Source organism: Passer montanus, unplaced genomic scaffold (assembly GCF_014805655.1).
Source record: "Passer montanus isolate IOZ18808 unplaced genomic scaffold, ASM1480565v1 scaffold79, whole genome shotgun sequence".
Classification (NCBI taxonomy): Eukaryota; Metazoa; Chordata; class Aves; order Passeriformes; family Passeridae; genus Passer; species Passer montanus.
The window spans coordinates 1,082,483-1,099,982 of NW_024373145.1; the positions used below are offsets into that span (position 1 = coordinate 1,082,483).

At 36.9% G+C, this 17,500-nt stretch overlaps 1 protein-coding gene across 1 annotated transcript in view; it reads left to right on the top strand.

The window, feature by feature from the left end:
- Window positions 1–17,500, top strand: part of MAN1A1 (mannosidase alpha class 1A member 1) — a 140,228-nt gene that overhangs the window by 74,598 nt on the left and 48,130 nt on the right. The window contains exon 5 of the mRNA XM_039731573.1: window positions 4,749–4,843. Within this exon, the coding sequence (XP_039587507.1) occupies window positions 4,749–4,843 (95 nt within the window). The remainder of the gene's footprint in view (window positions 1–4,748; window positions 4,844–17,500) is intronic.

Here is a 17,500-nt window from a genome sequence, read left to right on the forward strand (position 1 = left end):
CTCTGTGGGAACACTCTTTTCCCTAATAAGATTTGTTAATGGACAGAAAAGTCTGCAAGATCTGATTGATTGTGGCATTGGGTGTTCTAACATTAGCATCACAGTTCTGGATATATGATCTCTTAGTTAATTAGTTTGTTCTCTCTTATAAAGACCAAAAATACTTATATGTATTTAAGAAATATTTGAGGCTGTCTAATGAGTGAGAAAATAATGTCTTGTTCCCTGGCTTGGTGTGTGTGTTGCCTATGGACTGTAATGGGAAAGACGAGTGTGTGCAGCAGTGAGGTGGATTTCTTGTTTACCTACCAGTGCTTACTCAAATGTTCTTCAAAGAATTGCTGGCTTGGAGTAATGCTGGTGGTCTGACGTTACTTTTGTGTTTGTAACAATTCACAGCCTACTAACATAAACAGAGATTGAAATAGAAAGTATAGTAACTCTGTTTTCTGCCTAATCTATTGTATGATTATAGTAAGTATCTAATTTGTTTTTATGCTGACTTTGAGTAGGACTGTGGAGTGTGAAGGGGTCTGTATTTATTTCATGGAAGAGTCCGTCTTACATAGGATCTTCACACAGTGTGAATCAGCATTACACTTTAAAAAAATGCTAGTAACACCTTAGAGTTTAAAAAGATAATTATCTCACATCTGAAGTCTGACTACTAGCAAAAATTAGGTTAAAGAGAAATGCTTGAGAAAGCATTTCATATCCTGCCCAACTTTATAGTTTTAAATACTGATCATGTATTTGGGACTGGTCTCAATTATTTTCTGTCCTGAGTCACAGTGCTTCACCTAGAATGGTGTTTAGCTGAATTAAATATCAGTGCAATTTTTAGTGGCTTCATTCTCCTTAAAGGTAATCATGGTACTTTGCTGTGAATCCTCAATTTAAAAGAAGAGATTGATGGCGATGTGGCTTACTCTGTGCACCACCTGGTAAAGGGAATGCCAATATGCCAAGGAAGTAACTCCACAGTTCCCTTTCTTTAAAAAGTAAGCTGTCTAGATATGATAGAGCATTGGAAAAAGTGATAGAGGCCTCAGGAGTGCTTTGTAGACTTTTGTATTTGTAGGCAAATATTTAAACTAAGCATGGAGTGAAGGGTGGGTCCAGGTATGGGACTGTGACAGCTTCTCCCAGGTCTGACCCAGTTGGAGTACTTTATGTAAGTAATTTTTCATTACTGCTGGATGAGCATTCATGAGGAAAAGCCAGGAAAGGTCCTTGAGGCTCTAAAGATAACCACTGGGATGGGAAATTTTGCCCTGGATGTTTTTCCTTTATTATATATAATGTCTCTGATTTTTGTGCTCTGTCATTTCTGCCTTTGTTTTGTGTTTCTTGTAATGGCTGTCATAGTTTGTGCTTACCAAACAATCACTTTACTGCTGGTAGTGGGGAAGGATCAGGGCTTGGCAAAAGTTGAAATTCAATTCAGAAGCACAGATAATAAGTAGAAGTTCCTATTGTTTATTTACTTTTATTACCCAAAAAAATCTTACCCAGCACAATATTTATTTCTTGTCCAATACTGTAGGTTTCTGCAGAAGAAAAATACAGAACATTGTGGATGATGTGCAATAATTGCAGCACCTGCTTTTCCTATTATTATTATTATTAACTTCTAAAGTTGCAAATTGAGAAATAAAGGGGTTTCTTTATTTATCTTCACCCTTTTACCCTTGCTGAAAGAGTATAATTTTACTGCATGAGGCTGCAATTTAGTGTGCTCAGTCGTTCAGTGTTGTTGTAGTCTTGTCATTATTGTCTATGCCATTCTTCATACATAGTGATTTACCTGTCAGTTGTTCAGCCATGTTAAATAAGACTTAGAGATAAAAGTAGACAATGTCCATAGTTGATTTTTATTTTTAGCTTTGGAAGGAGAAGGAAAATCACCAGCATGCATTAGTAATAACCTGTTGAAATTCTCATGTAAACAAGAAGTGCATCTTCACCTCAGCACTTGTTTCAAAATTGTACGATTGTTTAAAAATATTTTTAAATTCATTTGTTCCTAATTGCCTACAATGAAAATTTTTTAGTGCATTAGAAGAGGTACATTTTGGACAAGAAAGAAGTTAGAATGCCTGGCTTCACTGTGTATTCTAATGTTGGTATTCAGGACACTAGCTGTGACAGGACTGAATTACCTTTTCCTTCAATATCCATACGTGGAACAATACTTACTGCTGTGTATCTCATGTGTTTGGGTTTTGATAGCCATTATTTGTGACATTCCCATAAAGCAGGCATTTTTTATTTTGAGAGGATTTATGTCATGTGTAAAATAAATACAGTAGAATTTTAAAAATATGTTAGTGTTGGTAGAAATACTTCAAAGTAAAGCATTATTGCCCTACACCAAATTTTTGTCCAGAAGCAATTATTGTAAAAGATCTCATTCTGAGCTCGCATGTAATCTTTCTAATGATGAAAGATTGATACAGCCTACAAGGTACAGCAGGTACTGAGCCTTGCTGCCTCTACTGATTTAGTGTGTGTGTTTTGAAGGGGAGATCTCCTCTTGTCCTTACATAAACATCTAAAAAGAATACATGTGGCACCTTTAACAGCATTCCATGAGATACCTATCTAGCCCCTTTATGCATGGCTAAAAGTAGGGGGTTTGTGCTGTGCAGCAGATGCTCCTACAGAATATCAGGGTCCTGGTGTGCCCCTGGCTTAGGAGGATGATTGTAACCACTCTCCTGTCAGTACTTCAATGTTTCAGGGCAGAGAGGCTGATGGGTTGATCACACCATATGCTGTGAAAGCTGAGGAGGGCCTCTCTTGTGCTATAAGAGCAAAGGATAGGTTTGGTTTCAGCAGACCAAGGTGAAAAATGTGGCTGTGAAACAAGGGAAAGCTTGTGCACTCCAGGTGGGTTACAGTGCCTGGCTCCTCCCAAGGAAATCTGCTAAGAGGTGATTATGTTCTGAGTGTTCACCAAGGCTTTAAGCCTCGGGAAGACTGAATGATGTGCTGGATAAAGATCACAAATCCATAACTAATTCTCATCAGAATCCACATAATTGGTAAATGGGGAAGTCAGAACTATTATGGATTGTGAAGGGATTTCCAAGCAAATTGTTTTCCCTGCTGCTTTGCTTCAAGTTTCTCCCAGAACTCTGATGCAATCCACTCAAGAAAGTTTTCTGACTCCAGACATAATTTGGCTTGAAATTACTTAACCTCCCTCAAAATATCTTTTACTGTCATTCTAAATCTTGGACTGTTGCCAGAGAAATCTTAAGATCTGTACCTTATGGAAAGACTGTGGCATGGGAGAGTTTGGAGCTTCTTTATAGTAACATGATTGTTCCAGAGTTTTATATTTACTCCTGATCACATATTTTTCAATAATAAAAACCTTCCTTCAGCTTGGCTTTTAGAAAGTGGTGTTTTACAAATAGTATTTTATATTTGTGGAAAGAAATTTCTTCATTACCTTGTTTTGCCTAGCAAATGTCTTTATATATTCACATCAACATATATGCATGGCTGCACCACAAGATGCATGAGATGTACAAACTGATTTCTAATACATAAATAAACATAAATCCATCATAAACATGTCTGAGGAGAAAAAACGAGTTGAAAGGAACCATTATTAGAAAGAGAGAACAATGAAGGTGACTTTGCTATTTTGACTACTACACCTGGGATAATCCTTTTCAGTGTTGCACAAGATCCCAGTGTAATTCCAAGCAGATAGGCCTTGAACATCCACATATTGAAATCACTAAATAGGTTTCTATATTTAAGTTGGAACAATATTGTTTCTAATTAAAAACTCTCTTAGTAGAGCACTCAGTGCACAAACAGTAAGGTTAATGTAACCTGAGCTGAGCTGGCAGTTGAAGGGAAGCAAAATCCTCTTTGTTCCAGCTTTTTAACTATTTACCTGGACACAAAAGTTCCTCTTGTTAAATTGTCTGTCATTCTTGTGGGCATATCGTAAGCATTTGGGGTTTTTCTGCTTCATGTTTTTGAAATGGAAGCTGAAACTCTTTACATGCTGCATATCAGTTAAGTCTCATTGGCCACAGGGGTATATTCCAATTTTTTGATTAATTGTGGCACTGACACTCTCTGAGTATAAGCCAGCTGAGTCCATAAAGAATGTAGCACTGCAAAATTTGTGAGGTTTATTTTTTTGTTGATGTTGGGGGGGGTATTTTTGCCACAGACTGCCCATGCAAGGTTGGCAGCACAGCAGCCATGTGGCAACACAGCCCAGGCTCCCACAGTGTGCTGAGCCCTGTGAATAAACCTGACAGAGAGCAAAGGTGGCCTTGCTGCAGCTGTGTCCCCATGCTCCAGGAGGACATGGCACTTGGGGCAGGGAGCTGCTGGCCAGCCAGGGTGCAGCAGCATCCTTGGCTCACAGCCCCTTCCCTGAGCACAGGGTGCTGCAGGGACAGCCAGGAGTGCATGACCCACTCTGCAGGGTCAGGTCTGGCTGTATTGGTGGCTCTGGCTCGATGCTGGTGGTGGCAGGAGCAGGTCATCTGGGCATTGTCACTGTGTGTTCCTGCTGTGTGAGTTCTCTCCTCACCAGGTGCAATGGAAAGCAGGCTGTGCTGCTTCTTCCCTTTGGCAGCATGCTAAAGGAGCAGGGATGCTTCATTGTGCTGAGATGGATTGTGCCACATGCTCAATAGTTATATTAGCTAAATTAATTTAGTTGGAGCAAAAATGCCTTTTCCAACACTTGGTTTCTTCTTAACTTCCAGGTTTTCCGAAAAAAGGCAGTGGAGCTTGGAGAGAAATTGCTACCTGCTTTCAACACTCCCACTGGGATACCTTGGGCATTACTTAATATCAAGAGGTAAAACTACTTCTTTTTACTAGAAACACATAAAAAATTCTGTTGAATCCATCTTTGCCACAAAACTATTACAATTGCTGCAGAGTTTTTTGTCCTTCTGGTTCTATAGTTTAAATTGGGAAATTTAAGAGGATATATGTTGCACACAGAAGGATAAATACAGAAATATATTTATTCATTTCAGAACAGTTTGTTTTTTTCAGTTAGTATGTTGCTCATCCTGAAGTCCTTTTAGTGTTGTTTTAGGTAGGCTAAGTGCATTAGGACATGTGCTACTTTGAAAGTTTTCTAGCCACTTTGTACTCTTATTTTTACCTGTTCTCAAACGTGGTATAAGCATGTCCTTCATAAGAAGAAACAAGGAATACCGGCTACAAGAGACTCGCTGTTTTTTGCCCTCTCCCAAGGACTGATTTTGCTTTGGGCAGTCATGGTTTGAAGGCAGTACTGTGTTTGCTGCTCTGCAGGAGATGCTTCCTTTCCTGAAGTCACTCTTGCCTCCAGTATCTGGCTCCAGACATATCAACAATTCCTTGGTCCAACTCAGGACTGCTACCTGTGATACTGTGCTGGCAAAGAAAATGGTTTGTTTGCACTGCTTGGTGAAGCACACTGAAAATTACACCAGTGGGGTGTACTTGTGTATTCATAAGGACCCATCAGCTTTCTTCATACTGATAATAAACCCCGTCATCACTCATCACAAGAAAGTGGATAAAAAAATTTCACGTATGTGTGTGTGTGATGGTAATGTGGTTTTTTGAGTGTCTGCCTCCTTGACAGTCAGCATCTTCTGCTGTCCCTTGCTTGCTCTGTATTTATGAGTGCAACTTTTCCCCATAGTGGGATGGACATTGACATGTTGCTTGATTGGCTGTGTTTGCTTCTAGCTTCCCAGTAAACTGCTCAGGGCCAGTCCTACAGAAACCCTCTGGCATGTCAGTTCAGACAGGCTTATCTTCCACCTTCCTTTCAAACAGCAGTGAGGTAGAAAGCCAAAAAAAGCACGTCTGTGTGTGGGAGCAGCAAAGAGTTAGTGACTCCTGAACTTTCTCATCATTGAAGGGTCTGGTTAACTGCTGCCTGGTGATGATCCGTGGACTTTGGCATGCATGCTAACAATTTTTTTCACAACAGGCTTTAATAAGTTCTGCACCAATTCAGTAGTGCAGCAGCTTGAGGCATGTTGGTAATTTGGTTTTAAGCTGTTAGAGAAACTTCTGAATACAAAAGCCTTGCATATGTTTGTAATTGCAACACAACAATACCTTGCTCTACATGGTATATTTAAGCATTCATGAAGTATTCAGGCTAAAAATACATCTTTTATATAGCCCTTATCTAAATCCCTCCTTAACTGTTAATATATCAATGTGCTTTTTGTATATAGTACAAATTATGTGGTAGATCTTTATGGTTTGTTCTTACCTTCTCACAATTGCTGTGGGGCACTTACAGATGTCAGCTGCAAACAGTGCAAGGTGGTAATGCAAAAGGGATTTTTTCTTACCTGGCACAAAAGTGAAAGAGGACTTCTGCTGAGAAAATTTCCTTTGCTGTGGCAGAAAAATTGGCATGAAATGCTGGGTTCTTGATTATTCATTCTGAATCCTTGCACATCTGCCTAGCTTTGACCTTCAGTAGATGACTCTTCCATAATACTGTGAGTAAACAAATATGCTGTCATCCAGGCTTAGGAAATGCTAAGCCACTGAAGCCTGCATACATTGCGGATCTAATATGCCTCATTTCTGATTAGTATTTTGTTTGATTTTATTTTGATTTATGCTTCAAATTGGAAAACACTCACAATAGATTATGGATGTCAGTGGTTATTTTTAAATTATTATTTCTGGATTAAGAGATGAGCTGGATATTTGTTTAACTTTGCAAATGTTCTTCAGAAAATAGTTGGTTTTCTCTGCTCATCCAGTATCATCATAGCCAGACTTGCTCACTTCTTGCCTGCCTCTGTGTGTAAAAATATATGTGTGCTTTTTTCTCCTTGCATACCAATGACATCCAACTGAAGTATTATTCTCTTTATCTTTTCCATTGTTTCAGTTCATCCTGCCTCTTTCCTCACCAGTTAGTAATCATAGGACACTTACTGTCTTGTTTGTGGAACTCTTATTATCTAATATGATAAAAACTTCATTGTACTATTCTTCAGCCAAAAATATTTGCCAATTCATGAGTATGTGTGCTTCTAAAACTTCCTTTGGTCTCTAAAGTATAATTTAAGTAATTAGATCAGTGGTTTGTAGGGTTTTTTTTTTTCCTTTTCTTTCTTTCTGAAGTTTCAGTTGCACTTCCACATTTCTGATGTTGCTTTGTATTTTCAGTTCACCTTTAGCATCTATTTTTCACTTCTGCTTGTGCTGCAAAATTTGAAGTTCCTTCTATGGCTCACTTGCTTATTTAATTAAACTGTGTGGTATAGCACTTGTGGACTCTTCTGGCTTAAAAGAAGGGTGAAAGGGCTGTAGATGGGGAAGCGTATAAAGCAGTGGTGGGTTGGCAGACATGTTTTAGTCTTATTTTGGGGGATAAGAAGCATAAACTGGCAAAACCACTTTTATTTTCTTATTTGCTTACTTATTTATTTTCCTCTCTCACACAAGTCTTTTGGTTAGATGTTTCCTCTTCAGTACTTTTAAAATGCCAACTACAACAGTTTCTGAAAATATCACTAGATCCTTTGTTTCTTCTTCCTAGTAAGTTGTGACAATCTGGCTTCTCCATGCTAAAATTGTCATTTCTCTTTCTCTCTATAAACTTTGAGTAGTTTATGACTGATCAATCAGATTGCTTGTGTATTTCTGTAATTTATCTCTCAGATTTATAGAAATTAAAAAAATGTGAAATTATAACTCAGTGAGTTAAGTAATTTTAACAAATACCCAGATTTGCATCAAGTTTGCAAGATCAAGTAATCTTTTTAACATAAGTATTTATTATTACCCCTGTAACTATTGAAGGGGAAGCTGTATGGGGCTTGTGTTTATGGGATGATGCCCAGCTGTCAGATACAGAAAAGAGCCCAGATTGTTGTTATTCTGTTGAATCAATCAGGAATAAATATCTGAGTATAAAAGTCTGTGCTTTTTTTTTCTTTCTTTCAGATGGAAATATGGAAATTTTGTCTTTATGTCACTTTTTCCCCCTTTGAAAGCAGACCTGTATCTGGTTTTTAGTCACTATTTCTGATAAGACCACATTACTGTTTGCCAGTAGGGAACCCAGAAGAATCTCTATATAAAAGAATATATTTTCCATTAAGTGTTTGCTCTTTATACATTGACCAGTTGCGTAGTTTTAAGGTTATTTATTGTGCTTTGTGTGCTGTGATGTAGCAATACTGTTAGGCATTAAAGTGCCTGCCTTTTTATGAAGAATCAATGTAGCATATAACCTTTAAGTGCATCTGAAACTTGGAAAGTAGTTATGCCTTGCCCTAATGAAAAAGTTTCAACTAGAGTAAATAATATTTTTGTTTCTGGAAACATAACATACTGGAAACATAACAAACTGGAAATGGAGGTTCATAAGTGTTGTTGTGGCCTGTTTTTCTGGCTCACTGACAAATCTAGATTATATAATAATTTCTGGCTTAAGGGTCATGGGAAGTGTTGTATAGAAGGAAAAGCTGTGAGGTTTTGTTGGAGTGGGTCAGAGTGGGAAAGCCTAACAGAAGTTGAAAAAGAGGATTTTGAAATACACGTGATTAGTTTGTATTGAAATCAAACCACGTGGAGTGTAAGATTTACTTGACATAATTGTAGAATGTTTACTGTGTCTGGTGTCAGTTCAGGATTCTTTGCCTTTTAGAGTTTACTATTGATTGTATATAAATAGTGGATCTGAGTTGTATTCAATAGAACATATTTTAGGAAGTGAAATAGCAGGGGCCTTGCTAAATTGTTTGCACAAAGTAGTTATTCATAGGTAACTGAGGATGGAAGTGACAGAGCTACAATATTTATGTCACTGAGATGTTGTCAGCATGATTTTAAAGCAGGGTCCTCTTTGACTTTCAAAATTCCTATTTTTTTTTAATTGCTACATTTTTACAGCATAGTTAAGTTATGCCACAGGTCTTTCCAGGCCTCAAAATGTTTAGTTTAAAGTTGAAACAAGAATTCCTTGGCACTTCTGAGCCCTTGCAGCTACTGTGTATTCAGAGCAAGGAGAGACACGCATAGCACAGTTTCAAACACTGTTTTTTATTTCAAATCACTTGGGGAAAAAAAAATAAAGTTACCCATAGCTTTTTTTATTTAGAACAACTTTTTACCACCAGCTAAGATTTCTGTTCTGTGACAGTAGTGCTAAATAGGATGGTTCTCCCCACCATCTCAGCTTGCCCAGCAGAACCTGGCTGCTTCAGAGAGGGATTTTATGCTAAAATGCTACAGTGATTTGGAGGGATGACACTCACAGGTGGTGTTGTCTTATGGGACACTCACTCTGGTATTTCAGACTGCTGGTGGCAGTATTTTAGGTTGCAAGCATTTAAAGAAGCTTCTCTCAGCACTTTTCATGTAGGTGGAAATGTGGCTAATAAACCAACCACCTTGGAGGTATGAAATGTTGGTCTTTAAAAAATGGAATTTGCTTGAAAATATTTCCAAGTTTCAAAGTAATTCCCAATTTCAAAACATGTCTGCTGTCTCATGGTCTTCAAAATATCTTGTGTGTGCGGTACTTCATTAGAAAAACTCCAGTGTTCTTAAGGAAATAATTCAGAAAAAAAACAGAATCGTTCTTTTTGAGTTCTGTGACATCTCCAAAACATCATAATCAGTGCATCTAAGAGTACTTACCTTTGTAGTTAGTAAGGAGTTTTAATGCATTGAGAAAGTTTGAGAATATTACAAAGGGATCCAAACATGTAAGTTCAGTAAACCTTTTTGACAGCTTGATTCTCCCACTTACAGTCATAACTGCCTGAAATGTGATTGATTGTTGCATTATTTTGCAAAATTTTTGTATGATACTATATTCTTTAACAGAATTAGCAGTTCATGCTTTTACTCATCCAAGTGACACAAGAAGCACTTTCTTGCAGAGATTTAACCAGGATGGATAATTTATTTTTTTCTGGTTTGCACTGTTAACTCCAGTGTATAAATTAAAAAAAAAAATTAAAAAAATCTGCAGAATTTTCAGAGATCTACAGAGTTAAGTAAAGGTTATTCGTCAAATTTGACTGTATTTGGCAAAAATAAACCTATTTTCAAAGGGAGTTTAGAGATGAAAACCTTAAACTCTCTGCACAGTTTGTTATTGTAGGATCCTGCAGAAGGTGTGTTTAGATGAAATCTTTAATTATATCCCTTCTGTCTAATTTTCGCATAATTTCAGAGGAAGAAATCAAAATTACCTAAGAAAAAAGCTAATAGTAGCAGACATACTTTATAAAGGCTTTGTATGTGTGGTTTTGGCAAATTACTCCACTGATGTAATAAAGTGGTAATAATAACAAAAAACTAGATATTGAGTTAAACACTGAGATTTCCCCTGCAGCAAAACAGACCAATGGAAAGCAGACTTTTGCCTTCAGGCAGTTGGATTGCAGTGTGGATTTGCATTAGCAGTGGATGCAAAGAGAGAATCCTGGCTGAACTTTGCCTCTCTAAAAACTACTTGTTTTGTGTTAAACATACAATTTTGCATAGAATGATCTGCTGTCTGGATATACCAATCTCTTTCCATTGACTAAAGAAGACCTCGCACAATTAATTGAAAGTACTGACATCTTGAGATGAGGAGATTAATTACATCCTAATTTATAAGTAACTAGTGACAAGGATAATTTCAGCAAAGGGTGCATCTTTTCAGCACAGCCATTTCAGATAATTGCATGATGCATAAACAAGTTTACATTTCTTGAGTCAGTATTGAATGCAAAACAACCTGGAAAAATAGTTACACATGCTAAATAACAGAAAATTAGAAATTTCCATGTTTTAGGACATGTTAGAACACCACAGGAAACAAATTCCTTGCCATGTCTTTGCCTCATCCAGAATTCCTTGCTGTGTTGTCAGCTCAACTGAAAAGAGTAGCTGGTTCCATATTGCATGACTAGTGCTTTGTATTCAATATTCAGTATATTTGACCTGTGGTTATATCTGATTTACCATTAAGCAATATAAAAAAAAATCTCATTTATATCACAAAAAAATCTCATTTAATATCACAAAAATTTCATGAGATAGTTCAAGGAATGTAGCTCTTTGTCAAGAAAGAAAAAGAACCAAGAAAAATATTATTTTGGTGATAGCCTATAATGATAGGCTTTATTATTCAACTAGCAGCTTCAATTCAATATTGTAATGCAGAATTTGTGTGGGAGGCCGCCCTCTGGATAACACAGGAAGAATTTGGGACCTATTATTATTATTATTGCAAAATATCCTTCTCAGTTTAAGTGCTTTCTTTATAGCCAGAAGAAAGATTCTAGTCCCAGACTCTAAGTTTAAACACTCTTTCCCCACATTTTATTAGTGCAATGTAAAATTAGTATAGATACTTGCAAGTTCATAATTATCATATTACTTATCTGTGTAAAAGCCTGTGTGAGTATTAGTTATGGTACTCCGCAGCACAAAATGTACAATTACAAACACTTTATAGATCTCTGTAGTGCTAACAATGGTAATGGTAATAATAGGTAATGTGCTTTCACAAAAGCAAACAAACCTGCTGCCAGCCAGCCCCACAGAAACCAGCTGGTTGCTGGAGGCTCCGCTTCATGGACCTTGTGCCCCTCATCACCAGACACTCCCCAGGGTATCAAAACCTTCCCTGACTATCATCAGATTTTGTCTTGATGCCTTAAAAAAATGGAGAACTGCTTTTTTGGCGTGTTATTTATAAAGATATAAAGGTTGTCTGTGCCAGAAAGGGGGAGGATAAGCAGGTTGAACTGCTGGTTTGTGTTTTGCCCTAGAAGAAACCAGGACTAAGAAGTTCATATGCCAATAGATGGCAGGTACCAAGCATGTACATCCAATTTCCTGCCAGTCCTTCACTGAAATGCTGTGACATAGGGTGGGAAAGTTGCATCAGATCCTCAGTTTGCTTCCTGAGATTTTAAACCTTTCTTTCTCCCCTGCAAGCTTTTGAAATTGTGTTTCTTGAAAATAGGATTTTATAAATGAACATATGGCTAAGGGTATTGCTTGTGCTCCTGCTTTAGCTGGGTAAGTGTTGTTATCACCTCGATATTGGCAGATAATCAGGAGTTATTTCTGTGCCATACCTTCCTGTTGCCTAGGAGTTGCAAGGGAACCCTTAGTGCTGAATTGCCAGACATGTTTGAAAGTTGGAGTTGTTTGCGAAGATGTGCAGGATGAAGCTCAGTTCCAGATGAGATATGTTTGCATTTTGCCAGGAACAAGCTCCTGCTGGAGTGGGACACTGCAAAATGCACTGTGAAGCAGCTTGAGGAGCATTTATTCTGCCCTGAAGTCAAGTGCCCAGGGCCTGGCTTTTCCATGGCTGATGCTGACTGTGCTGGGAATGCTGACACCTGAGTGTAGGCACATTAATCTTTGCACTTGGTTCAAGATCATTTCCCTTTTAATTGCTTGTATCGTGTATGACCTAATTTTCATCTGTGTGTAGTAAATGATAATCTCACAACAGACAAAATGTGACTGTCAGAAGAGGCTTCCTTCAGAGGGAAGGGAATCAGTTTCTAGAGACTTCAGGTTTCATTAAATGCATAAAATGAGCAGAAGTCACTTCCACCGCAATTCAATTTACCTCAGAAAAAACGCATTATCTAAAAACAATAGTTGTGTAGGGATCGTTCCACCTAAGAATTTTCCAACAAATTATAAAGCCACTTTTGAGTTGTTTACTTTGTGTATTTGTTACAATCTATGCACTTTTGCAGGATTTTGCCTGCAAAATCCATTACTCAATTCTCATTAGGGAAATCCTGAAATGACCATGAGAAGGGGACATTTACAGTCTTTGATTGTGTATTTTAGCTGGAATTTGATACTTCCACCTGGTTAAAATCTCAGCTATGTTAGGTTGTTTGATTATTTTTCCTGCAGTGGTTTAGGCATCTATATGATGTGGTAGATAATAAGAATTGAGATTGACCAAGGAAATACCTGACTGGTGTTTGTAGTTACTCTGCATTCTTACCATCCTAAAATGATGAGCATGAACAAGAGTTGCTAAGTGTATTTTTTCAAAAATCATTACTGAGAACAGATTCTGCTGTTATCTTCAAAGAATACTGATTTTTTTTCCCTTGCTGAAAAAGCAATTTCTTTCAATACTTCTCGAAGTACATCTTTGGTTTCAGATAAACACACAGATAGATGTTTGTATTTGTAAGTCTTTATTCATCATTTTCTGGTTTCTTACTGCTGTTGGTACAAGAGGCTCTTTCCTTAACCTCCACCAAACCATGGCCTCCCAGCTGGACAGCCAAAACCCTGCTGCAGCTGACACAGTTCCAGTGCATCATGTATATCACAAACAGTTTTACTTATCTGATTTTTCAGCTTCTCTTTTTAGCACTTCATAATCTAATTAATACCATGAAACTTGAATTTTGTGGTTTTCGGTTTCATTGTACCAGTGTTGAGGGGTGTGTGTTGTGCCATTTTTATAAGCATGTTTAATTTTAAGATGACTATTCATAACTGCTTCTGACAACTTTTGTTATTCTGAAGTTCATGGCATATGTGTTTTCATGGATGTCAGATACTCTTGCAGTACTATTTTCCATTTAATCTTTTAAATTCCATTTAATCTTTTAACTTGACATTTAAAACAAATAAGCAGAAAATGGGCTATCTTTTTTGCCCTAGAAATCAGTCTATCAGAATAATAAGAACATTCATACGGATTCATTTTTTTGTTTTACCTTTTAACAGAAACAAAACTTTATTATTTTTAATAGTTCAGTTATGTTTAAGATTTGGTGAGAATTCAGGAGTCTTCTTTCTTTTCAGGTATGATGTAAGTATTAATTGCTTGCCTGCTTGCATAATTACTGATCATTACTTGCATTTTCTCAGCTTTATGACCAGCTTCATACACCCAGCTGAGTACAGAACACCTAATTGTTTTTAAACAATAATCTCAGCATTAAATACAGATGCCTGTAGTGCTGTGTTTGTTACTTTTAGTTATTTAGTTGTTGATCATTGTAACAGCTCAGTTTTTGGTTGGAAAACAGCTACGTGGTTTCTCATAGTGTTCCTTAAACATCCAGATCCTTGATCTAAGTTGCAATATTTTAGTACCAAGGTTCTGAGATGATCCAGTTCCTTTATGTGGAATGCTTTCTGTAAATCATAACTCTTGCAATCTGTCTTTGATCCTGCTCTGTGTATTTTCTAACCCTGCTACTCCTCTTCCATGCTTGCTCCTCTCTTCTAATCCATTTTGATTTTGGAAGAGAAACAAACCAGTGATCATTTTCAGCTCAGGTAGTTTTTTTCAAGTGAACTGTGATTCTGTACTTGCCCACACATCCTCCACAAGAGGAATCTGAATCCTGGATGTATCATGTTTTCCCAGTCTAGGAGCTGCTTCTCTGAGCCTTTTTCCAGATGTTTCAGTTTGATGGCATGGGAAAATTTATATTTGAGAATTGTACTGGGTATTATCCCACATATGTCTTCTGAGACTTCTGAGCAGACTGTTATTAATTTCCTCTCCTTCCTATCTTCCATCCTCCCGTCCATCCTTCCTTCTTTACCTTCTTGCTTTCCTACATCCCTAATGTTTTTGAGGTCACCTAGTTGATTTGCTCTCTGCAGCCCCTCAATGGGACACATACTAAAGGTGCTGCTTTAAGGTATGATCATTTATGGAAGAGTTGATCCATAAATCCTACTTGTCCGAGTGTGTCATCCAGTACCTTGTTCCTTAAGATCTTAAATATATTGAAATATTTGAATATTCTGGAAAGAGTGCTAATCAAGCCTGTGTGTATTTTGGTATACATTGGGGGTGGAAGGGGTGTCTGTGTGTACCTCAACGCAAACTTATAGATGTTTTACATGTATGTATAAAAAATGTATTTATAACATTTGGGAGTGTAAGGCAAATTGGGCTCCTCTAGGGATGCTTGGGAGAAAAAAAAATACATAATAAAAAGCTTGTGCCTGCCTTTGTTGCTGAAGGCTATATATTCTCTCAAAATCCCTTTTCTTATCTCTAGTCTTTCAGAAACACAAAGTTTCTCTTTACCATTCCCCCGAAGACTTCATAAACATTACAAATCACAATCACCAAAATAACAAATATTGTCAGCCTTCATTTGTTGCTGATATTTGCTCTTCCCTTTCTTTTTTTCACACTTAAACTGACTATGTGAAGACTTATATTAGATCAAAATAGAACAGGCTGCCACACTTTGGATGCCACAATGTCATAATTCTCATATTTCTACACTCATCTTTTACAAAGGAAGGAAAGTGAGAAGTGGAAAAAATACACATTTTAAGCAGTAATGAGGCTGGAGAAATAAGCCAACTTTTGGGCTTAATGGAAAATGAAAAAAAACAGTGCATTGTCTTTAGATGAATGATCCCTTCCATTTTATAAAAACACCTTTTGTTACTAACACAGATGTGGACACAGGAATATATGCTCTTTGAATGCTCCTTTAATTATCTTTGCTGCATTTATAACTGAATGCTTTTGATGAGAACTTTGATGAACTTTACTCTGTATCTCTATAAAGTTGCTTTCCTTTACTAGTTCTCAAAATTTCTTGCAATACGTGCAAAGGTCTGGAGCACTTTCGATGATTTCTAATGACAAAGTCAGTTGATTAAGAAATTTTACAAGTCTCAGTAGTGAAGGTTTTCAACAAGGTAACTATGAGTAAACCCTCTTCTCCAGTTCAAAAGACATTGGAACATGGTATGCACTTCTAAGTTTTGTCATTAAGAAGATACTTTAAGAATTCGTTTTTAAGCTTTTGTGGTTTTTCTACCAGCTACACTAAGTCAAATTATAATTTATAATTTATTGGCCTTATTACAGCACTTCATTAAAATGTCAGAAGATTCAGCTTCTAGGCAGGGTATTAGTGCAAGAGCTGTGCACGCGGTGTTCTTCGCGTATGGAAATAGCTACGGCAGTTATGTTCTGCAGCATGAATTAACAAAGATTGATTGCAATCTGTTTTTATTAACTCAAGGAAGAAAAGCAGTGTAGTGATATTAAGAAAATTAATTATAACTTTCTAATCTAGTAATTAATGTGCAGCTGGGCATGAGTGCAGTTAGTGCATTTCAGTAATTTGGCAGTCCTCACAAATTATCATCATCTGTTTTAAGGTAGACAACTGTTCTCTAATCCTTGCTCAGATTTTTATAATCTTTAGCATTTCACAATGGTTTTAACAGCATAGATGTTGGATATGGCCTTTTACCATAATAACATGAGCTGAAGATCAGCTTTATCTTTCAGAACTCGGGTTCAGTTGTAATTTTTAGAATCATCTATCATTCTTTTCCAGTGTTGTACTGAAATTGTCTGAAGCAGTTGTATGAAACTGTGATTACTGGTAATTGACCTGCATATGTTGAAGTGTCTTAAAATGCTACTGAGAATTTAATGTATCCTGTAAATTGAGATGCTTCCAATTAAGTAGAGTTCTCATGATAACCACTTTCAAAACTAATCAAGTAATATAGTGTTACTAAAACTTTTATTGACTTAATTTTGACAAATTAATAAATGTAACCAATGCAATTACTGTAATGGTCATACTAGTCTACATTTTTTATAATCTATCCCTATATGTTTTTCAGAAATGCAAGGAGAAAATAGAAATTACCTAGGTGTGTTGAATTAACATGGCAAGGTGACTTGAGGGGGAGAGTATTTGTGCACTTCTTGCTTTCTTTATGAGGTGTGAAGGTTATTGTGGGTCACCTCATGCTCAAAGCTTCTTGTCTATTAGGAAATTAGATGATACTGAACAGAAATTACAACTAGGATCCCAGCAGCAAAATTGATAAGAGGAAATGCTCTTAAGCAGACCGCCTGGTTTTGCAACTATCAAACCTGATCTACTAAAATCTTTTAAGAATTGTAATCTCAGTATGGTTTATATTTAGTGTTGTTTTTAACAAGTGATTGGAAAAAAGCAGAAAACATCTATGTAGATCAGATGCTGATGATGGTCTAACACTCTTCAGTATCCTTACACTGTCACTGAACAGATAGTTAAAACCACCTGATTTATTTACATAAGACTTCTGGAGAATTTGCTTGTCTTGTTTTAGGAATTTTATTCTTATGTTTTCATTAGGAATGAATTAGAGAAGGTGTTCTGGGAGACCAAAAGCCAGGAGTTTTCAGTCCAGTGAATCTTGTCCTTTCACTTCTTTGTGACAAAATTTCAACAGAAAATGGACAGCATTTGCCAGAAGAGCTTTTCTCCTAGTACTTGAGGCATTCTCCAGGAATTCAGCAGGTGTGGGTTTTTCACTTCTCAGACATGTGCTTTTCCTCCCTAGGTTATTACTTCCTTTAAAAGAAAGCATTAACTAGAGAGTCCAAATCGGATATCACTGATAGGTGAATAGTGAGCAGGTTATGCCTAAGGGCTTGTGCATAATTAAGATCAAGGAATCAATGTGGATGTCTTCATTAGCA